This window comes from Triturus cristatus, chromosome 5_1 (genome assembly GCF_964204655.1).
Source record: "Triturus cristatus chromosome 5_1, aTriCri1.1, whole genome shotgun sequence".
NCBI lineage: Eukaryota > Metazoa > Chordata > Amphibia > Caudata > Salamandridae > Triturus > Triturus cristatus.
The window spans coordinates 573,194,508-573,221,596 of NC_140587.1; the positions used below are offsets into that span (position 1 = coordinate 573,194,508).

Below are 27,089 nucleotides of genomic sequence, written 5' to 3' on the forward strand. Positions count from 1 at the left end.
CGTTATAAACGTTTACTACTACATATGGTTTACCATTCTTAGGGGGCAAACATATGTCTGTAGATATTAGATGTGGCCCAGAATTCCTGTAACAGGCATAGATCAAAGTTGTCAATTTAAGATCCCTATTCCACATCATCAAATTTGGCCCTTAGCCCCGCAATGTTCCAGGAGATTAAAAAAGGCTTCGCTCTAGAAGAATCAAAAGGAGAATGCAAACCTAGAGTAACTAAAGGGGGCTGACGGTGGTTATCCATAATGACCATGGACTCCACAGTATTTTTAAAAAGTAATAAATCAGCAGGTTCAAGTCTTCTTTCTCCTATTAAAGGTGATTTTCAGTAATTCACATAACACAGGACTGCCTGTTGATTAATACATCGTAATCCCATTTATTTCAGGATACCTCTCAATATGAGTTGATTTTATCAACAGAGAAAAGGGTCCAAATATACTTCCCGACAAGGAAGTTGCTTCATCAGGGCCAATACATCACCTAATTACTGATAAACATTGAATCACCAGGAAGTTTCCAATTCGAACTAGTCGAAGTATTGTGACTTGCATCAATTAATCATCAACATACAATTTATCTTCATAATCATGAATTAATCAGTGGTACAATTATGTGTGAATCCAGCCGTTACTTGTTTTCCAAATTAGTCGTAAATAATAAGGAAATAAAAATGCTAGTCCATTAAAAAAAAACAAGTCTGAGGCCTGTGCAGCAGGTCATTGGCAATGTTTCAGTAAAAATACGTGATGTCAAGATCAAGACAATGGTTAAACACAGTAAAATGTTTGACTTCCTTACACACTACCAGCAGGGTGGAGCAGGAGAAGGGGTACATAATCAGAAGGGGTATGAAGGAGGGACAATGCACACCAATACAAGGAGCCGGTGCTTTGAATTCACCATGTCGCATCTAATCAACATACAGCAGAATTCGGGCAGGACCAGATTATCGTCCTACTTGTTCAAGGTTGAGAAGTTGGACAGCTGTGGCACATGTGACACATTTCAGCTATCAAAATCCTGATCTGCAAAGGATGCCTCTTACCTGGAATGATATCTTGCCAGACAAAAATACTAATTGATGACAAATGCTTTAATGCTTGTATTTATGCTATCTTTATGGTCTAATTGTCACAGCGACCCTGATATAGGAACAGCATGTGTATTTGAGGCTCGCTGTGACAATTAGATATTATGTGTGAAATAGGCACCCTATTAACTGCAATTTGCAGTGACTGCAGTTGGAAATGATTGAAATGTTACTGACTCCTAAAAGGAGGTGGTACAAGAATTGCAGAAAGCTTCCTCTGTGGGATTCATGATTCAGGGCACCACTTCTTCCTGCGTTAATGTCTTCCCAAAAAGAGCACATTTTCTTTTTTGGCAGCTGCACCGGCTCCTGTTTGGGAATGCGAACAGTGTTCTTGGTGGTCTGTTGTTGCTTGCAGGCCACCATCCATCACTGTGTTTGTCACAAATCACAGGGGGTTGAAAAAAGCGACCTGTCAAATTATTAACCATTAGGCAGGTCTGTCTGCACCGCTCCCCCCCCCCCCCCCCACCACCACCACTGACATTTTGCAACTCCACCTCTTTAAACATAGGTTTGCATTGCAAAGTAAAAGGGAGGTCACAAACATATGGTGCACAATTGCGCCCACTGTTCGCGGCCTGCCTTTACGTGCATCAGGCCCAAAAGACCCTAAAATCACACATACATAGTTGGTTACTTTTGTCTCCTAACTTCATCTCAGCGAAAAGGAATTTCAGACGCCAGCACTTAAGCACCTACACTTTTATTTTTGTAATGTACTTTTCTTTAAATAGAGGAGTTTAACGTCTAAGCAGCCATCTGTGGATGCATCAGAGTGGCATCCTGATGTGCCTGCCTCTGGCAAAGGAAGAGCCCCTGACAACCTTACAAACAAGGGCATCGTGTCTCGCAGCTTGTAGTGCCATCTAGTGCATGGCTGGTGCCATAAAACAATAGTACACAACTGTAAACATCACATGTCTAACCATCTAACATCAATGCTGTATTTTTTCCTCCACTCCAGCAATCTTAATATCTAAGCAGTTGTTGTTTCCCGCTAATATTTATTTCATGAAGGTTAATTGCCACGGTGTCCAGACAGGATACAATGTTTGTTTACATCAGCAGCCTTGCTTCCCAGACTGCTAACTGCAGTAACACACTTTCTGGCATGTCATCATTACTCTGCTGTGTAAGATACTCAGCTGTGGCAGCCCACTGCCCTTCTTAATGGTGCTTCAAGCTGATGGAGCAGAACCCAGCTGAGCAGCCAATGGGCCATCCTGCTGGGCACAATCCTGTAGAGTGAAAGACACTTCATTCAGAGCATCCTTACCTGTCCCGTCGTCCACGTTCTCCACCTCCATCACCTCTGTGTTGATGCGGCCTCGAAACAGGTAGCGATGCCCATCCGTGGACGCTTTGCTGTTCTTTAATCTCCTAGGATAGGACAAAAGCATATGACTATTTTTTCATTACCTATATTTCTGCATTAAATTCAAATTAACGTTGCTACATACAGTACTGCGAATGCCAGATAATTTGATAAGGCCTTTCCTATCAACTTTTGTTTCCACTGTGTGAATGGTAAGCAAGGATTCCACAATGTTCCTTGTTTGGTAATGTCCGTTTGGGTTTTGGCACTTGGCCCTTATAATGAGCGGGCGCTTGAATCTGATGGGGCTATTAAAGGTCCTATCGGAATCATGAGATCCGTGGGAACATGGCAGGTCTGTTTACTAACACTCAGAGCTAAAAGTAGCTGAAATAGCTGGCTTAAAGTGTGGGCAAAAATAGAGAATTAATGGGGAATCAGACTCTAGATTAATGATTACCACAGTAATTTCTCATTTCTAAGTGGACCCTATGGGTCCAACTCGTAATCAGTTGGTTGAATATTCCCTGCTCCATGAATTATTGGTACCCCCAGTTTCGGTGACCTTGTGGTGGGAAACTACCAGCTCCTTTCCCCGTCCACTAGAAATGAGGGCCATATGCCATGATTTCGAGGGCCGGTTCACTTCCAATGAAGCCAGTAATACCAGTTACCAGCTCCATCATAATTCCAAGGTCTATGGTACTTCCATGGACCGGGTCAGTTTCACCTGAGGACTCTGGCTACTGAAAGCAGTAAAAATATCCAGGGGGTCATCTGGGGAGCGTGGGGAGTAACGGGGGAAAGTCTGCCTTCATTCATTGATTCCCTTTGTAATTTGCACGTTTGTAATATTGTAGAGCTAGTCACATTTGCAAAACTTTGCAAATGATAATTTTGACCACCCCTATTATTCACATACGGTGTGGCTCACCACATGTGAAAAACGCTGCTACTCAACATGAGTTAAGGTTTGTTTGACGTTTTGTAGTTCTGGACGCCTGCACATCTATTAGGGCTGAAGACAGTCCCAGGAAGAGGTCAAAGGCACCTACATATAGTTAGGGTGGTATGAAGACTCAATGGCACTGGAACACAACTTTTCCAGTTCTAGGTTCTAATTTAGCATAGCAGTGCATTCTTGTCGTTGTAGTAGAGCTTCGTTTTAATTGACCCAAAACACACCTGATAATAACTACAAATAATAGCAAAGTCAAGGAACAAAAAACTGTTCCGGGATATGGAGTCATCTGGTCTCCCAACATATAGTTCTGAGGCATTGTTTGTCACTGGGATCCACCCCCACCCCTACTCCGAGTGCAGACCGAAAGCTCAGCCCTGCAGCTCAAATCCTGTAAAGAGGAAACAATCTGCTAGCGTTCAACTTGCTGTCCTGGGAGGAAGTTAGAAAACCAGCTGGGGAATAGCATTTTTTGTATTTCGGGGAAAGAAGATTAGAAGAGAACTGATCTCTTACAGATAGTAGTTAATAATAAGATAAGAGTATGGGAACAGTCAAACCGAAATAAATTGCATAAAATGTCCCAATGGCAGAAGATTAGTTTGGATGTCAGAGGCTGGCTCACTACACCCTTGTTCTCTGGGACAAACATGCCCCGAGCATTGCACACGATGATAAAAAGAATGTTTTTCTTGTAATATGGTCCTTTCCTTATCAGTTCACTTTCTACCTTCATGTGCCATTATCTAAAGATTTCCATGCTTGGCTGCGACTTAAAGAACACACCCTCTCTGCGACATAACTACCGCAGGTTTAAATAACCGAGGGAACTGACTTGGCGCTCGAGGCGTGAAAAACGGTTGTGAAATAAATGCCCAGACAAAGATAACGCCGTACAGCAGTACAAATTAAATCTTACCTCCTAACACACCCAAATCCTTCAACCGATGTAAGCAAAGTCATTTTGACATTTGTACAAAAGCAAACATATCGACAAAGTAAAATGTCTCAACTTAATTTCCAAAACTTAATTGTCGCAAAATTCTGAATCGAAGAATAGTGATTTCCAGAATCATTACTGAAAATAAAATATAATACTAATAGTTTAAAGAAGACGCTGTGATTTTTTCCCAGGCCCCATAAATCAGTAAATAAGTTAGTGAAAGCCAGAGAATGCAGCGTCAACAGCCTCATTAGGAATATGTCAGCAAAAAGATCAGTTGCCAAAGAAAAGGTCATTTTGTGTTAACAGTGTCATCGATTCTGCCCATATTTCACAAGAGCTCTCCTGTTGCTACTGCAAAACCTCAACTGCCTATTTCAGCAGCTGCTGAAAGCACCAGTGTGCATCGTTGAGCCAAGATAACTCGCCCACTCCCCCATTCATTGCACTCCATCCAGGCCAGGACTGCCTCTACACTCTCTGGACTGCCAGCCCAAGGATGCTGCCCTGCAAGCCAACACTTCCTGCTTTGAGGGACCTCTGAAAGTGCCAGGGTGGTTGAGTGGCGGTAGGGCAGATGTTGGCTCCTCTGAAACCCAGACTTGTTCTGAGGTTATGGAATGTCAGCTGTGGTGTATACCAAGCCTATACAGTCTTGATTCCATCTCACACCTCGTCCATCCACCTCCACACACTTCCTGACGCTTTATCCCATTGTTCAGATTCTTTTTCACCCCTGGTTTCTTTCTTTGGCACTGTTTTTTCCATCTTTCTCTTCCCCCTTCATCCCCCTTTTGAGTCCTTCTCTCTCTTGTTCTGGGTCAAAGTCCGATGAGGAAAAATTATGTTTTTGTTACTTTAGAAATGTCAGCAAATGCTGCTATATTTCCTGACAGAAGCAACATGTCTTTAAAGTTCCTTTCACTAGCAACCAATTACCAATTTATGGTGGAAATATATGCACTAATTGGTTGACGTTCTTCTCCTTTCTAAGTAGCCACTAAGAGTGTACACGGTTGGGGTGTTTTTGGAAGCATCTGTCGGCAGTTGGTGTCCTTCTGAAAACACATTCAGTTGGTGCAATTCCTTTTCATCTCAGCTAAGCATTTCATGTGGCCTCTGTATAGTTTTAGGTGTATTGGTGAAGAGAGTGTATATTTATTTTTTTTGTCTGTGTTTTGTTTTAGGAAACTACATTTTGTGATGATCAATTACTGAAGAATGTATTGCTGTTGCTTTGGCACCTTAAGAGTGATACGTTTGGTAGTGTCTCATCAGGTGAGTTTTCCAATTAAAATGCAAAGTGGTGTGGTGGCTTATCTGTGACTATTATACCTAACTTCCTTATTTAAATGTGTAGAATTATTTAGGATCGCTCCATGTGCTTTTTTCAATAGGCTCAAATGAAATGCTTCAATATTCTCACATTGGGCAAGCACCTCTGCTATAAGTGCAACTGTTTGATATTGTTGTGATGGCAAAATGGTAGTTCATTCGGGTCACATAACTCCTTTTGTGCACTGTTATATTTTTCAAGTTAGAGCTGCAAAAAAGCATAGGTAGTCGTAATGGTTACTAAGTTTGGTTGGCAGGGTCCTTGGTTAACCTTAACTACTAAAACCCATACACAAACCCATACACATCGACTACTATGAGTCATTATGTACTTAGTTGGTATTAGTGTTATGAAAGACCATATGGCTATAAAATGTCATAGTTTGTACTAATTTCTAGAAGGTGTGTTGGCTAGTTGAGTATTTGGTTAACCGACCTTGTTAAGTGAGTATACTGGGAACCTAACATAATGTAAACATTATTTCCATTATGGTTTGGCTTCCTTATACCATGTTGTAGCATTATTAACATATCTAACATATTGTGAAACACTATGGTTTTTGTGAAATAAGCTTTTTCTGCATAATTGAAAAGAGTAAGATAAACATGCTGACAAATCAAAAATAGATTCACTACAAAAATTGTCAAAATAGTGTATATCTTTGGATCACTGAACATGGTGAGATGAATTCTCTGCTTATGTGACTATCGCAATACTCTTAGTCGGGTGAATGTAATGTCCATGAGATTTGAATTTTGAAAACCATGCCATATTATACACATATAGAATATCTAAGTACAAGATGGTGTTCATTTATGTTGTATTTGTTGAATTTGATTGATTCAAAATAAAATTGTCTGACTACAGAAATAATTGGATGAGGGTCTCTGTAAAGTACATTTTTGATATGTTTTCCAAGGATAAGACTGTAGTCCTGATGATGAACCATACAAATGTAGTGTGTGGACCGAAACATAGACAGTTCCCCATTGATTGTACACCTACATATGAAGTGTCCTATACATCATCTTGTTTTTATCAGGCGATGCTTCTGATAGGCCAACAATGGTTTTACCTTTATATAATTTCTATTTGTAATGTCATGTAGTGCTGTAGATGAACATACTCTGCACACTTCTGCCATATAGTGTTGGGCTTGGACGTGTGCAACTTGTTTTTCTACGAAGAAATCTTTCAAGTCACGAAGTACGGTCACTCTTCCCATGACTGGTAATGTTCATGGGCATCAGATCCATTGTTAGATTGTTTTTTGGATGGCAGATGATGATGAAGATGGAGCATAGAAAAGCAAAAGAAGATGCCCATACCAAGGTAAAAAAAAAAGAAAGGTATCTGCAATAAAATAAGGTTTCTGGGGAGGAGGGTGGGCGCATGTGTATCTACAGCACTACAAGCCATTAACAGATCTTTACAGATAAGTAAGATTTTCCATTAACGGCATGTGTAGCTAGACATTCTCTTCATAAACTGTAAAACGGTTCTCTCCTAAGCGGTGGCTAGCTGGAGGATGTTGCAGAGGACTGAAAAAGTATACATAAGGCAGCTTGGCCAACATTCACCTGCTGGCATGTTAAAACATCCACACAGTAGTGCGTAGTGAATGTGTGTGAAGTGGACCAAGTAGCTGCTTTACATATGTCAGCTATGGAAATGTTACCAAGGAAAGCCATGGAATTTCCCTTTTTGCGTGTAGAGTGGAGCTTGGGCGGGGCAGGCAATTGCCTTTTGGCTCTGGTGTAGCAAGTTTGAGAGAGCATGAGTGTGTGTGGTTAAGTGAAAGAGACAAGGAGTTGTTGTGTCTTGTGAAAGGGCTTTATCCTATCAATGTAGTTGATGAGGACTCTTTTGGGATCTAGTGTGTGAAGAGCCCTCTCTGCTACGGAGCCTGAGTATGGGAAGAACACCGGGAGTTCAAAAGATTGATTAAGGTGGAAGAAGGATACTCCCTTAGGTAGAAACCTTGAGTTAGTCCCAAGGACGACTCTATTATTGAGCACCTGGAAAAATGGTTTCTGAAGGTTAAGGCTGTGAAGCTCACTCACTCTCCTGACAGATGTTATGGCAACTATGACTGTAACCTTCAACAGAGAAACTGAAGAGGGCACAAATAAAGGGACTTAAAAGGAGGACCCATGAGCTGAGTCAGAACAATGTTAAGGTTCCATAGAGTGGCAGTCCCTAGATGGAATAACCCGTTTAAGTCCCTCCATAAAGGTTTTGATGACTGGGACTCTGATCAAGGAAGAATGTTCTCTACTTAGAAGGTAAGCTGCAACTGTAGCTAAGTGGCAATGGATAGAGGTGTTGTCAATGACTGAAGTTTGGAGATGAAGCAGGTCACAAACTATGTATTGGACTGCAGGTTTCAATGGGTCAATGTGCTTCAGAAGGCAGTACTGGACAAACCTTTTCCAATTGGCAACAGAACAGGGGTGTGTGGTGACTTTGTGGGCTTCTTTAAGGATAGACACACATTTAGGAGGCAGATTGAGGTAGCCAAACTCTAAGACTTCAGAAGCCAAGTCACAAAATCGAGCTGCCTGGGTTCAGGTGCCTGACGGTGCCCTGGTTCTGGGTTAGGGGGTCTGGCTGGCCAGTTTGGCAGCTTCTCATGGGGAACTAGGGACAGGTTAAGATGAATGGCGAACCGGGGCAGTCTGGCCCATGTGGGAACCACCAGGATGAGACTGAGGGATGTTTGCCGATGCTTCTGGACGAAGCTTGGGGGTTTGGTGTTTTGTGCACTGGCGAAGACATCTATGTCAGGGCATCTCCAATGACGGAAGAACGGGAATAGGACTTGCAGGTGGAATTCCTACCCACGGACTTTTGTTGCAGCATCCTGCTGAACAGGTCTGCAAAATCATGGTCTACTCCCAGAAGGTACTCCACCAGTAGATCGTTGTTGTGGTGGAGTGCCTGCTGCCAAATGCCCTATGCTAACACTGACAGCTGTTGTGAGTGTGTGCTGTCTCGTTTCTTGAGATAGTACATGGCGGTCATATTGTCTGTTTTGAAGGTGAGAACCTTGTTTTGTAGGTGGCAGAAACTGCTTTGAGAGCCTACTGTACAGCCAGTAGCTCTAGGTAGATGATGTTAAAGTCCAGGTGATAGGTGCCCACATGCCCTGAATGGTCAAGTCCTGTAGATGTGTCCCCCACACTGTGAGGGAAGCGTCTGTTGTGATGGTCCCTTGCAGAACTGGGTCAAGAAAGGGCAGATTGGTGCTGTTCCACCACTACAGAGCGTGATAGGTGCTGGCCTAAATCAACACTAGATCTCCCAGTGATGCTCCACTTGTGACCATAGTGCAGCTAGGCACTCTTGCATGTGTAATCTTGCACGGGAGACTATGGCAATGAAGGAGGCCTGCATGCCGATGAGGCACAAAACCATCTTGACTGTTAAGTGGTGATTTGACTGAAAAAGAGGCAGTAACAACAGGAAAGCTTGAACTCGTGCTTGGCTGGAGAGCACTTCCTTGGTGACTGAGTTAAGTACTGGTTCCAGGAAAGGCTATATCTAAAGGGGCTGAAGGTTGTACTTATCAATGTTGATGGTGAACCCCAGATTGTGCAATACATTGTGCAGCAGATCTATGATGGTATGGGTATATGTCAGCACCATTGTTTGTTTGTGCTCTTGATCATACAGTCGTCCAAAGCAGGAAACACATGGATGCCACCCACCCTTAGATGAGCGCTACCATGGCAATACATTTTGTGATGTACCGGGGGCTGTAGTGAACCCGAAGGGCAGAACTTTGAATTAAAAATGCTGGCCACTTACCAGAGTTACCAGCTGGGTGATGGGTGGATTTGGATGTGGAAATAGGATATGGTTCTCATCTGCCCATGTTAGTAATCTGTTCAGGACCAACCTCCCCATAACCTTAATACCAGTGTTGATTAGAAACATGGGCCGGTAACATTTCATGTCCTCCTTATTCCCCTTTTTGAAAACAGTGACAATAATTGAGGTAGACCTTGAGGATGGAGGGCTACCCTAACAGCTGAGTTCAATGTCTGCATGAGAACAGGGGCCCCAAATCTCCAGTTACAAATACAAATCAACCGGGATCCCATCTGTGCCAGGAGTTTTGTTTTTAGACAGCTATAATAGTCCAGTCTTTACTTCCTCACCTGAGAAAAACAGAGTTGATCCGCCCAAGCTATATGGACTAAGTGGGGTGCCCTTTGAAGATGGAGTGGTGAGGCAATAGATGTCGCTAAAGTGACTCACCCATTTTTGAGCTGTAAAGTGGGAACAAGTCTCACCTCTATCGAATTGGGCGGACAAAGGCCATTTATCAATAGACCAGAATAAACTGCTCTTCGTGATGCAACTAGCATCAATAAGCTGTTCCCATTCCCCCTCCCTCAAATACATTTACGCAATTTTATCTCATGCTTATAATTTAAGCAACAAGTCACAATCAGATGTTTATCTCTGGGGTATGTCTTTAGTGTCTCAATTAAACTCCTATGGGTCCGAGAACATGGGATATCAAACCACATTTGGAGGGGTTTACTAAAGGGGTTTTGCGCCAAGGAAGTAAATATTCATTACTAGGGATTTTTTTTAATGAATTTGCAATATGATACAAATTAGTTTAGTAGCCATTTGAGTCCAAATAGCTTCAAAATATTTCTTGAGTGAGACCTTCAGGGGTACTTTTGTGATTTTCCTATATTTTTGACCCAAACCCGGTTGGAAAATTGAGCGATCCCTCTATGTTGGATATGTTATTACCTGTGTCATCATCACAGTGAAGGAGTTTCACATTAAGAATTCAAATAGTATTCTTCAGTTGTTTTCTATATACAATGAACAATGCTCATTGCACAGAACATTCTCATTTAAAAAAAAGCAAAAAAACATTGGGTGACAAAAAAATGTCTTAGGTGGTCATACCTTGCAGGAATAAGGAGACTTACCAAGTCACCATCAATAACTTCAAAGACCCTTATGCCATTGCAAGTCCAGGCTTTTGCCATCAATCCTGAACCTAAAAAGGCCATTCTACACAAAAAAGGGCTACCTACGTCCAATAGCTAAGATGAAAACCTGCATAGGAGATTGTAGCATGGAGACAATGCGTCAACTAAAATGCATCCAGCCTTTTCTAAATCTTGCTGCAAAAGGGATGAAATGACATTAGTCTATACTCAGACAAAGGTCAACATTCAATCTTGGTTTCTTCACAAGTGGTGAACACTGGGTCTCTTTCTTATATTCAGGGACAACACGTATAGAAGTGAAGCACTGATTAATCTGGCTGCCAAATTAAAGGTAATTAGATACCACGAGGGTGGATGAGATGATCAAATCAACCCCAGTGCAGCTCAGCAGAACATGGCCTAAAAGCAACGGCTTAAATTAGTATGATTTCATGTCAACAAGCTGTAGATGAATTAGAAAAGGGAAGCTCTAACTGGGAGGGTGACTGCTGGTGGAAGAGGAATGACGTATTAGAGGGTAAAGAACTAGGAAACATCCTCCCTAAAACAGTTACTCACTCGCCCTGTCAAGATTAATTTAAAGCTGGTGCAGTAGCAACGAAGATGAAAATGAGGACCCTTAAGACTGAGCCTGATAGAACCCACATAGAGAAATAGGCACATTTCTCACTGAATTCAATTTCCTCATTGAATTAGAGACATTACAACATGAAAATCCAGGCAAGTGTATAAGGAATCTGAGAAAACTGAAATCATTCCCTGCTTCAGAAGAGGAGGAATCCCGTTTTCATACTGGTTTAGCAGAAATCCATGAGGTGCCAGCACCATGGAATTACATTTGTTATGGGACACTGTCAGTCATCTACCTCAACATAGGGGACATTGAGTCAACCTTGTTGGAGTATGCTGTTGGAAACTTCCTCTAGTAACCCCTGTGAGATCCGACTTTATGGCACACTTGAAGCTTGCTCTGCCTAATGAAGGGGTAGCAGAATATTTTGGGGCTTCTGTCAGGGTTGCTGAGGCATAAGAAGACAACGCATGTCATTTTCTGGGATGAAATGTGATGATACTTATTTGCATAGGACTTTTTGACATCATTAGGTTAACAAAAAGTACTTGTAAACCATCTGGAAAGATGGTCCCGGACAAAGCAAAGAAGGAGACAAGCTAGTGGGAACAGAGGCAATGAGGATACAGAATGTTTGGATGGAAAGATTCACCAAAACAGTATAATAACACCAGACAGTGACAGTACATTTTAATTAGCCTTTATTAGATGCCGGACTGGCAGGTTGAATGAAAGAGAGTAAGAAAGAGAGGAATATGAAAGAGGTGGTCAAAATATACCAGTAGGTAGGAATCAAGAAGGGAGATGTCAAGAAGGATGCACAGAGTATTGTAAAGTGTTTGTCTCTGTAGGAGCTTAACCTTTAGGGAAATCTATGCCATGCTGCTTGGAGAAGAGGTCCTCACAATGTATTTGGTTCCCAGTTCACTTAACCATGTGTAGCATTTCATGGCTCTATGGCCGATCAGTGCTCAAGACCATGACCCTTCCAGGTAAAGCTCTGCTCTGTAAACTGGCACTCGCTTAGGCTTGAGCTTCTGACACATATGTGGCAGTTGTGGACCCCAGCCAGTTTAAGTAGGCAGATTTGCAGGACCTGGATTTGTATGGAATTCATTATTGGCATAGAAAAAAATTGAAATACCATGAAAGGAAAATTAAGATTTTGTATTTTGCTTTTTTTGAGTGTCTCCTGTAAAATGCTGTTTTTCCATAGCTGTTTTGGGGTTTTACCAAAGGTGTAACTTGATTACCCTCACCTTACAGGCTTATACCACTAACCCCGAGCATTGACCTTTGTACGCAATGCTTCCCCGTCATATATTTAAGTGCACACACATGTCACTAAGCAGCAAGAGCCACGTGCCCACCTGCCTTTAGTTCAGTGTGTCTTGATCTGTGAGTCCCTTGAGATGAGGCTTTAGTACTATTGCAATTGAAGAAAAACAAGTTGGTAAGACATTAGCACTGTTGTAATTGAAAGAAAACAAGTGTGAGGACCAGTTTCCTATTTGTAAATATGTCAGGTGACCAGTGTCATGCTGTTTCCGTTGTATTACTGTGCATGGTGTGCCTTTAAGCTCCTTAGAGAGTGTTAAATTTGGTATTGCTCTAAGCCTTGCCCTTTCCCTTTTAATTTAGAAAATTCGGGTACTTCTGAGCTTGTGCTTTGAAAATGTTCTTCGATGCCCTTCTGGAAACTTTGATTGATTCGTTCCTTATGCCTAATTTCGAGGCAGGGATCCTGTGTCTTGCTAATAACTTCAGAATTACTCTTCATCTTCAATCAAAAGCTGTAATATTGCCTAGGAGTTTAAAAAAAATATGTGTTTTTTTAATCTTATCTGTGACACTTGACACCTTTCACATGTACTGTTCAGCCAATCAAGAAGTAAACTCAACAGACACTCTCAGCTTCCAGTCCTCAATATCAACCCCAAGTGCACATAACGCTGCGCATGAAACCCAAATTGCAACCAGCCTCAAAAACACGCAGCTCCAAGTGCACCTAACATCAGGCATATCCAACGAAGAGTTTGATTTTATATTGTTAAGCTTTTCTCAAACAATTGGTAAATGCATGGGCATGGTGCAGGACTAGAGCGTGTGCCCCAAGTAGTTCTGCTGCTAATTTGAATTGTTTGGAAGGCATCAAGATCTGCATGGATTAGACCTTTCATATAAGAATATGGGGAGCAGAAAAAAAAATCAGTCTTAGTATAATAAAGTCTGAAATAAACAAGAGTACCATTTTTGGTCTTTTTGATTCCCTCTGGAGGGCTGCAAATGTAAAAAGGTAGCAGTTAATTAAAATGTGCATGATACCTCAAAAAGGTGAATTGGGGTATTTTGGATTATGAGACTAATTAACAAATGTGTGTTAAGTTCCGCCACTGCAGAGAGCGATGGGTGGTTGTCCAAATCAACACTAGATCTTGCTAGTGATCCTCCACTTGTGACCATGATGCAGCTAGGCGCTCTTGCATGTGTATTATTTGTTTTTTATGTAGTAACATATGATGCTGTGCTTCTATTGGTCTTTGATATGCTATCTTTATTTTTTATAAAATATTTTTACCATTTGTATAATCCCATGTCCCTCTGGAAGTATGTGTGCCTTTTATATACAGTTCCGGGATTTTTTCATTGATTGGAGCCTTCGCCGTTTGTTGTCAGTGTTTAGTCAGTAAAGACTGATTTATCCGATGTAATGTTCACTAAACGTTCATATAAATCAACGGGAAGAATACAATATATCTGATCGTGTAACTGATCTTAGTACCATAACGTATCTATGGGCTCTTGTACTGTAGGGCTCTGCTCTTTATTTCATTCTGCAGGGTTGAATGATCTTCCTTCGCATTGTCTTTGACTGTTTAGTTTGTGGCCTTATGTGCCACCTGGAGGAACATCGACCCCCAGTTACTACAATCAGCTCTGTCAAACTCAAAGCCTGACTTAACATCCGAGGTGAATATGGAACCGGTAGTTTTACCAACTGGATCAAAGCAGCAGCAGATTCATTAGCCCTGGAAAAAAGCTTCACCACCAAGCAAAAAAAAACCTCTGAACTTGGTTCTATGATGCACTGCGAGCACAAAAACAACTATGTATAAAGTCAGAGAGACAGTGCAGAAGGCAGTACAGTGCTGCAGATAAAATATTACATGCACAGGCACTAACCGACTATAAGAAAATGATATTGGTAAAAAAAAGCGAGTATTTTTCAGAGAAAATTCTGCAGGCTGGTAATTCTAGCAAAGTACTCTTTGCAACCATAAAGAGGTTAATAAATTGCTAGAAACACCCAACAGGGACAGTAGTGTGGAATTTTGGAACCTACTCGCACAGTTTTTCAAGGATAAGGTGGAGACCATTTACAGATCCCTCATAGACATGGGCACCGATTGTATAGGCAATTCATCAGCCAATGCACTCCACTATTCCGACAATTTATTGGTGTCCTTTGACCCACCAAGCATAGGACAGATATCTCAGGTGGTCAGATCATCAAAGGCCAGAGCACCCTCAGACCCTTGCCCCCCAAAAATAATCCAGTGTGCACCTGACCTCATCAGCGAGCAACTCAATATACTTTTTAATGAGATTATTAGCATCGGTATCTTTCCTGATTCTTAGAACACAGTCTCAATCCTTCCCCTTTTAAAAAAACCTAATTTGGATCCTAATGACACCAGCAGTTACAGACCTATCTACAGGATACCGTTCCCTGCTAAGGTCCTGGAAAATATTCTAAACATCCAATTAACAGCCTTCATATCTTCAGCGGGTCTGTTAGATCCCTCGCAATATGGTTTCCGAAAAGGGCATAGTACAGAAACAGCCTTAGTCATGGCTGCAGAGGAGCTCAGATCAATACTAGATTCAGGTGCCAAGGCCGCCATGATACTATTGGATTTATCGGCAGCTTTTGACACCGTAAATCATGATATCCTGATCTCAGAGGCGGGTGTTAAGGATTCTGCCCTCAAACTGATTAAATCCTATTTGAGCAGTAGGTTTCAGTATGTTCAGCTTGGAACTTCCTGCTCAGTTCATGCTCCCATGTGGGGTGCCTCAGGGCTCCTCACTGAGCCCCACATCTTTCAACATATATGTGACCCCCTTGGCTGATATAATTAGGCAGTTTGGCTTCTTCGTGATTTCCTACGTGGACAATACTCAGTTAGTGGTGTCCATCTCCAGTAATTTGGAGGAAACAGCTGACCGCTTTAACCGTTGCATGTCCCATGTGAATCAGTGGATGAGCTTGAACTGCCTAAAGCTAAATGGGGGAAAACGGAGGTACTCCTGCTGGGCTCTGACACATCCTTTGGGTCGCATAGTTGGAGGCCAGCCAACCTGGGTAATTTTCCGGTCCCAGTCAAGAAGGTGAAGAATATGGGCATCATCTTTGATGATAACCTTACTTTTCAACACAAGATTAATAAGGTTTCATCTATGGTCTTCCTGACTCTAAAGACTATTAGGAAAGTTCGATCTTTTATTCCACCAAAGGCAGTAAAAACACTTGTGACTCTTCTAGCCCTGGCTAGACTCGATTACGGGAATGCCCTGTATATGGGCTTACAAACCACAGCACTGCTGCTGGACATTCCGAAATTCCATTCAATTTCCCAAGGATTAAGAAAGCTACACTGGCTCCCAGTGAAAAAAAGGATAGACTTTAAATCCTTATGTTTAGCCCCAAATTCAACAAGGCACGCTGAGGAGGAGGAAGCTTTGTTCTGGGCACAGCGAAATTGTGGAACTCACTCCTGACTGATATAAAGAACAGCCCAAAGTTGCTTTCCTTCAGAAAAGCACTAAAACCTGGTTGTTCTCTAACTAAACTTCTCTTTTCTGTTGTTTCTGGGAATCTACCCTGCAGTGCCTAGACGCCCTTTGGCATTCGTGCGCTATATACATTTCCAAATCAAATCAAAATCAAATATCTGTAACTTAGAGGCAGTGTTGTGCACCCACACTGTTGTAAGGTTTATCTAAAGTGTCTGGAATGTTTGTGATATATGTTAGTGTGATGTTGAGGTGGCAACAAATTGCCAACTACATGTTTTTGGTGAACTGATGCTTTTCTACTTACAATGGCTTATGCTAACCGAATAACATTGAACTGAATACTAGTAAGGTAGAGGCTTAACTTGCATGAAGTCACAATGATCACAAAGCCACTGAACAAATACAAATACAATACAAATTATAGAAATATATTTGTACTGTAGATAGTCACCACTAAATTCCGAATACCATAATAAACAAAATAATATATTTCTGTGAGACGGTGCAAAACAAGCCATTTATCATCTGAACAAAAAGTAAAGAAAACCATCTCTCTTCTTGTCCCTACTTGCCTGTGTTTTCTCTTGCAGTACACAAGGAGGTTATCGAAAAGAAAAAACACTCGCTCTTGGATGTTTCCAGCAGAGATTTTCAGCAGGATTCCATACATTAGCATTTCTGTACAAGTATCGGTGATGTTGGAGCCCTGTCAGAAAATGAAACACAAACAGGCATGTTTTGATATCTTGACTTGTAGGCAGAGTTTATTTCTTGTAAGATGTCTGAAAAATCAGGCCTCTCAGACTCGTTCATCATATTCGTCTGAGGAAGCGCCCCATACTTTCCTGTATAATAGTGCAGCATGCAGGTAAGTATTCTTTGTCACCATGACAGACCAAGAAAATAATTCACAGCAGAGGGGAATGGGGAATGGTGTATAGCCTGATGAGCTTGCATATCTGATGCAAGGGCAATACATTTTGCGTATCATTGTAAATTAAACATGGTAAAGTAGCATTTATTGAAATCCCTGAAATGAATCAGTTATAATGTTGGTGCCTTTAAAGGGCTAACGAATAACCTATTGTTGTATTTGGCTGCCATATGAAGCCATCATATATATCAACCCTGTTTGGCAAATTGATTGCCAAACTCTGTCACGCCAAAGGAACTAGCTGTTTGTCCATTCCTATCCCAGGTCTCCTCAGATCAAATCGATGTTAGAGAAGACATTGCCAGCACCTCCTCCACCTACCTATCAAGAGATCTATTCTAAATCGGCTGCAATGCAGCCACCAGATTACTTTGCCGTCTCCCTAAATTCTGCTCTGTCACTAAGCTCCTCTGCAGACTTCACTGGCTCCCGATTGAGAAGCGCACTTAATTCAAAGCCTTGTGTATAGCTCATAGGATCATGAACAAGCATTGGCATAGCCAATAGTTCTTGCCTTTGGGATCTTATAAGTATTTAGCCATGCAGCACATTATCCTGGGTGCTACAACATCTACAGTTACTTCATCTGCCACTGGTGAATGGCCATGCTTTAGCTAGGAGCAGTGCAGCCCTGAGCATGATAACAATGCCATTAATATGTCCTTAAACGTTCAGTTCAATGATAGTACCGGTCACATTTCATTACGGTTTCTGTTCTGGCTTCCTCTGAATAAGTCCAGCTGGTCGTATTAACAACAATGCTCATGCATAACTTAAAGGAGTACGTCCTTTATTTTGTATTTCATGGGTCAACCCGAAGAGAGAGTTCATGCACTTCAAAAGGAAAGGGGGCGAGCACAGTGCTAGGTGTGTAACAGACTTTGTTTATACATTTTTACGAAGCACTGACAAGTATACCACCCCTAGTGTTGTTGTGTATACATCTTCTGTGCTGCATTCTGTCAGCTTTCGCACAGTGCACATCAGGGGCTTGGCTGTGTTGACTTTAATGGGGAAGGGGGTACAGAGGGAGGAGAGGAAAAGGGAGCAATAAAGAAAAAGAGAGGAAAGGGATAAAAGAAAAGGATAGGGCGAGACAAGGGGAGGAGGGCAGGAGGCGGTGACAGAATGAGAGGAGATAAGGTTAAGTGAGAAAGGAGATATGGATGAGCAAAGTGGGCAAGGGTAAAGGAAGAGAAGGAACAAGAAGTGAGGAGTGAAGAGAAGATGGGGTGAGTGAGACACAGAAGAAGTAAAAGAGAGACAAGAAGGGGTTAGAGAGGAGAGCATTAAATGGATGAAAGAGAACAGTGTGGAGATAGGGAGGCGAAAATGAAAGACAAATAGAATGAGGAACTTGGAGACCTGTAAATTAAATTAGTGTGGTAGGTGCAGTGACACCAGGAGTCCAGGCGTCTGAAAGGTGCCTGGTGCTTTATTTATAACAATGTTTTAATACCGGCTGGAGGTCTGGTTTCATTGCCTGCACTAGGGTCCATGACTCCCAGCTATTCCCACTCCTTGGTTTCATAGGCGGTTAAAACAGGACTTTAAAGCCCATCCGGCAATGAAACAAAAACGTGTCTGGCTGAGTTACTACCTAATTTGAGTTTTTGGTTCATTTTCACTCAGTAGCCAGTAAACTACGAGTGAGGGAGACGTGCAGCGAGCCAGCCTAGGTCCTTGCCTCTCTGCTGGCCTGCCGCCCGGCTACCGCACTCGCAGCCTCCTTTTGGCCATAAATGACACTTGTGACTTGGGGCCACATGACACCTCTGAAACAAGCCCGGGAGTTGTGTGCATGCGCGCTCGCACTAAAAAGAAATTTAAAAAACCCGCAAAGAATGCGCACGCGCACAGCAAAGATTGTCAGGAAGACAGCTGGCACAGTGCGGGGCCGCTGCTCGCTCCCGAGAAGGCTAGGCCAAGGAACAGAGAAGGCGGGACATGCACCCGCCTTGAACCAATTGCGTGCTGTCTTTCTTAGAAAGACGCATGCAAAGGCCAATTGCGGGTGCTAAAAAAAAAGCACACGCACGAGTGTATTTAGCATGGAAAAGCCCTTAGTAAAAGTCTCGCAGAGCAGCGCATGCGCATTGGCTCAGGCGAGACCTAAAAGGAGGGAGCACGAAGGGGCATATTAGCAAGACCGGCGATAAAATTATCGCCGTTTTAGCAGCAGGAAACTGCCGCTAAAACTGCGATAATGGGCTTGCTAATATGTGTTATTGAATTCCAATAGAAGCCCAGGTTAAATGTCCTGCACATTTAACCTGGGCTTCTATTGGAATTCTATACCGCATATTAGCAAGCCCATTATCGCAGATTGAGTGGTAGTTTCCTGCCACTAAAACGGCGTTCATTTTATCGCCGGTCTTGCTAATATGCCCCCTAGTTTGTTACAGCCATATCTACCTACTAGGGCCCTCCGAATGGCCAACTCAAATTTGGCTCTTATACCGCGCACTAGAAAAACAAAACTGGGAAGGTGCTCCTTCCGAGCGATGGTACAGGCCCTATGGGACAATCTGCCTCTACAGTTAAGGAAGACTCAGAACAACTACAGTTGAAGACCTGGCTATTTTCAGCATAGGTCCCTTGTGGTATTCTATGCGGTGCTTTGTGGCATGTTCTATGTTGTGCTGACGTGTTCTGGGGCAGCTATGTGCTTTAGAAATGCCCTTAGCATAACATAACAGGTACAGCTGCACATGCCCCATGCCACGTTCACTCCTGAACTCTGGCTTGGAGTAACTGAGGGGAAGAAAGGCATATGTTTTTGCCTCCCAAGTATGGTGTCTACTCTGCAGCCAGTATTTCGAGAGGGAGTATGCAGCATGAGCAGACAGAAAACCAGGTATTCTTCTGTAGGTCATTGGGGGTGGAATACCCAGAAGGAGCATAGTCAAAGGCTGCACCTCTTCTCAGCTGCCACAGGATGTTGGGAAACTGCATACTGCCTGGCACCTCCATGTCCCAAAAGATCCTCCTCATCTGTGAAGTTCCCCAAGGTTCCATATTATCGTCCTCCAGACATCCAATGCCTCAAACATAACCTACGCCACATCCACACCTTGATCTCCAGCTTCCACCTAAAGCACAACCCCACTAAGACAGCATTCCTGGTATTTGCCAAGAACAACAAGAAAGAAACCTGGCTCAATCATTTGAACCATCAGAGGTTCAAACTCGAACTTTCACTGAATGCCATGCCGCTTGGTTTCACCCTGGCCACCAAGCACATACTCAAGGGATACATTGCCAAAAAATTATGATGGCCTGGTACCAGTTCTTGCTTCTAACAAAAGTGAAACCTTGACTTCCAGAAAACAACTTCATAACTGCTATTCAAGATCTCAGACTCTTGCATATGAATCCAAGGCCTTCCAGGCACTCTGCTGGCCCCCTCGAAAGCCATCCTACCCATTGCTGCACACTCATCTAGGGCTTAAAGAAATATGATCACATCAACCCCATCCTTATGGAAGCCCATTGGCTGCATCTGCACCATCTTCAGAACCATCAGCATCATTTACAAAGCCATATTGCCTTGCAGACAATATATCTAATGCACAAGAACAACCCTATAACATTTGAGGCGCAGGGTAATTAAGGAATATTGAACACAAAGGCCTATTGGACTTATTCAAATGTATTAACCAGCTAAATCACTCAGCGTTACATGAACAATATAGGCAGAAACGCTACAAAAGCCTTTTCTTTCCCTTCTATAATATATTTGTTCTAGCAAGACATTAATAAAAGGTGCTGCAAAACAAGAGATATAGTGCAGACTGCACATTGTTCCAAAAAGTATAAACATGTGTTGAATATATATAGAGGCACTTTTGATACCCTGGGTGGATAGCGGTATTTTACACAGAGTGAAACCTAGCAGCGGACAGTCTGAGGTTTTCTAGGTGCCTAATTCTTAACCACCCCAGGGTGTGTTGTCGACCTTTTTGACCGGCGTTGATTCAGCAGGTCTCCTCAGGACACTTGCCATCAGAACTCCTCTTCAAAAGCATCACAGGGATATATACGAATTCCTAGATGCTGTGTATACATTCTGTATTATTCAGTTCAGAAGTTACCTTCCAACACAGGATGCATTGTAGTATTGTGGAGTTCCCAAGTGAATGATTCAAAAGATCAAGGCAGCAATTCTGCCAGAGACATTTTAAGGCACGGGTCAAGAGGGCCCTCAGCCTCCAAGGCACCCCTGGGAAAGCATATTTTCTGCCTCACTTCTGTGTATTCTGTACCACAACCACCAAGGCATAATTAAATATTGTTAGGCAACATATGGCTTTAATAGGCAAAAAATGGGTTATAAAATTCAAAGTTGTTCCAAACAGGGGCCTCCAAAATATTTCTCCCCGAGCCCCTAAACATCTTGATTGGTACTGAGCCCTGCTTGCAGTCTGTTTCTACTCCCGGGAGCAGGAGCGCTGCAGAGGTGCTGGGGTAGGCAGCCGCGCTCGTTCTCCGGGGAGATTGATGATCTGGTTTGAAGGGTGTCTTCCAAACTGGAACAGTATGGAATAAATACACTGCATTATCACCCAAACACCCGCAGCATCCTCCTGCAGCTGCTCAGCCACTGTCTTTTCCAGGAAGTCAGGGGGGTGAGGTGGGTTATAGATTAGGTGGAAGGTCCTTGTACTTAAAGGTCGAGGGATGGTTTCGTTTTACTAACATGCAGGCAAGTCTCTTTTCACCAGAAGTACCTCAAGTCTCATTGGACCAAGCGTTGCATGATGTCCACGTCTGTGTTGCTGTAATGTGCGTCAGAGGACCTGCAAGGGCTTCCGTAAATCTGGACGTGTGCCTTCTAAGGCGAGTGGTCGCGTCAGAAAAGGTTTACTTAACAGCAGAAGAAAACAACTCACAGAAGCAGGAAACACATTTCTTAATGGAACAAGAAATAAGGGGCAGCCAACCTGCAGAGCACACTAATTCAGAACAGGGCAACCAGACAAGTAAACCGACACATCAGCCCCAGACGTAAGCACGTGCATTACAAATGAACAAGTCGAACCCTGTTGATGGTGCGCGTTCCTTTCAATAGATAGAGGGGATGCTTGCTTCAGCTCAGCAATGACGCTGCATGAATACACAAACAGGATGCCTGTCTTCCTGCCTTACAAAGAAGCAAGCGCTATTCATCCCCACAGCTCCTCTTCCCCTGATCGGGCCATCGGTGACACAAAAGCATCGCCAGCCAAGGAAGTATTCCACATTAATGTATGATCTTAGGAGAGCATTGTGTTCAGCACATCCAGGGATCTAAAGGGGCATTTGAAGATGCCTTGGGATGAACACAGACATTCCTGATCGAGAGAGTGCCCAGATCCTGTGAGATCATGACAATGAAATCACGACTTAGCCCGTCTGCGTGTCTAAGTGTCCCAAGGGTGGAAACGTCTATCGTGGCGTATGATTAGCTATAAAGACACTACACCAGAGCTTACATCATTAAAAGCATCCAATGGCCAGACAAAAGTCTACAAACAGTATACAGTGATAATAAGAAGCCCACCACACTGCATCCCGAAAAGCGTATTCCATCACAATTTAATTCCCAAATTCCTCCTGCCATAGATCATGGGCCAAATATTAAGGAAGAAAATATTGCCAAGCTAAGTATGTGTATGTAAGTGAATGCTTACTTTACTTAGCTCTATATATATGCACTTTTTTATAACATATACATCCTCAAGGTACATAGATGTGGAGTTGATTGTACATTTATACTAAACTATATGAACTTACATATTCTATATTTTGGTTCTCGATATTTTGTCCATGATATGATGGCATGACAATATTGTGTAGATAATATTTTGACATTCATCTCGAAAAAACGATTTTGTAATCCCTTTAAGCCATTGTCTACTGGGTCTGTAATAGGTGTGGGCAGAGTTCGCAGAGCTATGCGGAACTCCAGGAAGTGACCCAAAAACTCTGCTGCTCCACGTGGAGTTCTGGAAGCGGCTGAGCGCGTTAGGGAGGGCCGCTCGCTCTGATTTGTGGCGCTGGGTTTTTATCCCACACTTGAAAATCTACACAAGAGCGTGCTGCTTCTTTCTGCTGCTCGAATTGATGTTCGACTCGAGCAGCAGTCTCCTGAGCGCGAACGGATGGTTTCTCAATGCGAGTAGTTGTGGCCATCCGCATCTGCCTGCGTTGAAAATATTGCCGGGAGGTGGTCTGGAGTAAGATTTTCCTCGCTCGAGCTCGCCAACATTAATCAGAGAGGAATTTTTGGGAACTCTGCAGCTACACAGACCCCGGAGTGGGAAAAAATCTGCAAACTCCGTGAGCAGAGCGGAATTTCACACCCAGGCCTAGTCTGTAATATGACGAGTGCCATCAAATTGACTATTATTGATAGGAATACTGTCATCCGCTCCCTGCCCCCACCATCTTCATTAAAGGATGACAGGGTGAGTAGGTACCACTAGGAATCAAGTCAAATACCCCCAGAGATCTCTGGGCGGATGCTAGTTCTCCCATGTTTGTTCCAGAGTCCTCTTGTGGATATATCCCCTGACTGTTATAACATGAAGCACAACATTTTATTTAGGTTGGGTCCTGTTGTAATGAAACACTTCTACCAGACTTAAAATATTTGAGGAAATTGCCGAAATTGTCGATTTCCATTCAAAGAAATCAAAGTAGAGGCAATAACGGAAGCCTGTGTACACCAGGGACAAATTAAGCAGGGATGAGGAATTAACTTCCCCGCAGGCAGGACCAGTGAAATTGTCATTATGCGACCAGTTATGTTTTCGCCTAAATATGACACACACTTCTCAGGTCATCAAGCTATTGCTGCATCGTTTGCAGATTTCAACAAAAAAATGTTTCTAGCTTTCAGATCAAATAGTTGCTAAAAAAAAGTGCTACACTGAGGGCCGGATTATGAGTGAAGAGGAGCAGAATTACCTCATGGAATTCGAGTGCCTGATTCTAAGTAGGTTTTTCTACACCCGTTTTTTCTGGGTGTGGGAGATGCTGACACCATTGTTCCATTCCACACAACCTGTTGGATAAATTGCATGAGACTTTTGCTTCAGCATCTGTCAAGTCTCATTCACATTTTCTTCTGAAAGATGGAGCATACTGTCAGAAAATATCTCACCCTCCCATCCCCTAGTCCTGCTACAATGCTTCCTCACTGCCCATCCATCTCAGAGGCCTGCGTATACATTTACCACCTGCACAGAGCAGCTGGTAAAGGAATGCAGTAAAATCCAGTAGAATTGTGAATTCTGTGGGGTTCATGACAGGAAACATCGGTCTCATGAGGTAATTCCCCATTTCATGGAGTTTTACATGGTACTGGTGTGAAATTGCAGCTCAGTTATGGTAAAATCAGATTCTATTTTTCCATTACCCCTGTATCATGCAACCTATATTCAGGGGCTTCATCTTTCGCCTTCGCAAAGACTAACTTTTGGTGGTGTGAAACAGGTACTAGCAGATAACATGTTGCCCACATTGAAATAAAATGTTGAATTAGGGAAATACTACTGTAACAGAATGTGCTGCATTACGTAACACCAGCCGCGGCCCGTGGAGGGAGTTCCGTGGGGCGGAAAGGCGGGGCGGGGGAGGGGCAGGGTGGCGCGTACTAAAAACCGGAATATGGATAATTGGAGGTAAGTAAACAATTAAATAAATAAAACGAATTTCGTTGCGCGCGCTGCATCGCATCTTGCAATGCAGGGCGCGCTACGAAATTCATTTTATTTATTTAATTGTTTACTTACCTCCAGCCGCGGCCCATGGAGGGAGTTCCGTGGGACAGAAAGGCGGGGCGGGGGAGGGGCAGGGTGGGGGGTTTAAAATCGGAATATGGATAATTGGAGGTAAGTAAACAATTATATAAATAAAACGAATTTCGTAGCGCGCCCTGCATCGCAAAATGCGATGCAGCACGCGCAACGAAATTCGTTTTATTTATTGCGATGCAGGGCGCGCTACGAAATTCGTTTTATTTATTTAATTGTTTACTTACCTCCAATTATCCATATTGCGGTTTTTAGTACGCGCCACCCTGCCCCTCCCCCGCCCCGCCTTTCCGCCCCACGGAACTCCCTCCACAGGCCACGGCTGCTTACCTCCAATTATTCATATTCCGGTTTTTAGTACCCCCCACCCTGCCCCTCCCGCCCCGCCTTTCCGCCCTACGGAACTCCCTCCACGGGCCGCGGCTGTGTAACACCACATAATTTTACTCTGCTTGCTGCATTTTTCAGTGAATTCTGCTGCCCCTGGCCAGTGGTGGCTCGCATAGGGCGTGCTGCAAGCGTGCTGGGGGGCGGGGCGGGGCAGGGGAGGGGCAGGGTGGGGGGGAGCAAACAAGGAAAGTACTTATTACGTTCCTCGACTTCCTCCATTCCATCGTATGTCCGAGTTTTCTACCCCCCACCCTGCCCCTCCCCCGCCCCGCAGCACCGCCCCGCAGCATGCCCTATGCGAGCCGCCACTGCCCCTGGGACATAATTCCATTGGCCCTGCTTAGAGGCTGGAGGTGGCAATAATAATGTGCAAATAGGAATACAAAAAAAAAGGAAAATGCATTCCTCTCCAATTATAGGTTAATACTTCTATTTGTGGTTAGAGGCAAAAGGGAGAAAGTCTAGATTCTAGGGTATGTAAAGGCGGTGGTGTGGAAGATGGACGAAAGGGTAAGGGGAAGTTAAGCCTATGTTTGATCTCTTATAAATCTAAAAATAACCCCGTTTTCCGTCTGGAAGCCAACAATGTGCTAAACATTTCCTTCTGCTCAGAAATCTCAGATACATTTGTCTCTTTTTTCCCCCTGGAACAAGTGAAAACCAGATGTTTACTTAATTGAACCAGTACTGTTAGAATGAAAGCCTGCATGAGAATTCATCTCAAGGCATGGCTGAATCAAGCCCAATATATGCATCTCTGCCTTACACGAGTTGTGTATATACATTCCCATGCTGAAGTAAGCAGAAAGGACGTCAGCGCAAAACAGAAGATGGGTTCAAATCAGGGCCATGGTATGGTATCCTTTCCCGGTGCAAATAACCGCGCAAATCCATCTTGTTCCCTTTTTGCTAGTGGTGTAATAGGGAAGAAGGCAACATATTTTGCCCCATTCGGTATCACAAAGATTAGTGAATCGAGGCCTGGCGCATGATTAAACATTGTTAAGAAATTGTTAAAATATGCAGTTTTCCACGATGTTTGCTACCTAAAAAAAATCATATCTATACTGCCTCAAAACAGGTCTATCCCACATTTGAAAAGTGGAGAATATTGTAGTTGAGTAATATTACGTGTTCAGAAAGCAATAAAAACAACTGTAAAATCAGTTTGCTCTTTTTTTGCCCGCGAGGAAAACTTCGCAATAAAAGAATTGCTGCATTTAAACTTAAACACATTTGTACATTCTGTATTATGACATCAGCTAAAATGGATTTGCTCAGTTTCTTATACCCACCGAAGGCATTGCCTCCAGTAGCTTCATAAAATATAACGGCCCTAGGTTTATGTAATGTAGAATAGTCAGGAGGGTACACATACAGAAACCTGCCATTAAATGTTTCGTCTCAGTAAACATTTGCTAAAAGTGAGAAAAGACTAAGGGGCTCTTTACGATGTCAGGCAGACTGAGTCCGCCTGCCATCGTTGCGGTGTCTGGGACCGCCCGCCAGACATGCGGCCGTCCCACCACTGCAATTAGGATGCGCCCGCCAGGGCATTCAACATTGCGGATGGTGCTGCTGGCTGCAGCACCGTATGCAATGCTAAAATGCCATGTGGTGCATTTCCCTGCACTACATGGCAGGCACCACGCGGTGCCTGCCACGCAGTGCAGGAAAATGCAGGGGGGTACCCTAACCCCCCAGTGCACCCCCTGTCACATAGGGGGCCCGTCCGAATCCAGCCTCTGCCTGTGTTGCACGGTGGTATGACCGCCACAATGCTGGCCTGTGTTTTGGTTCCGTAAGGCAGGCGGAAAAGGACCGCTTTGCGGAACCATGGAAGACAGACTTTCCGTCCACCGGGGACAGATTGGGATTCCCACCACCATCCTAATTCAGCGGTGGGAATTTCCTGTGTGATGGCGGAAGGACCGCCACCGCCGGCCCGC

General features: G+C 43.4%; 1 protein-coding gene across 1 annotated transcript in view; it reads right to left on the reverse strand.

Annotated features, from left to right (window-relative positions):
• Nucleotides 1-27,089, reverse strand: part of PREX2 (phosphatidylinositol-3,4,5-trisphosphate dependent Rac exchange factor 2) — a 1,250,200-nt gene that overhangs the window by 838,771 nt on the left and 384,340 nt on the right. Inside the window, exons 8-9 of the mRNA XM_085605489.1 lie at nt 16,590-16,723; nt 2,386-2,489 (exon numbers count right to left, since the gene is read on the reverse strand). Coding sequence (XP_085461615.1) covers nt 2,386-2,489; nt 16,590-16,723 — 238 coding nt within the window. The remainder of the gene's footprint in view (nt 1-2,385; nt 2,490-16,589; nt 16,724-27,089) is intronic.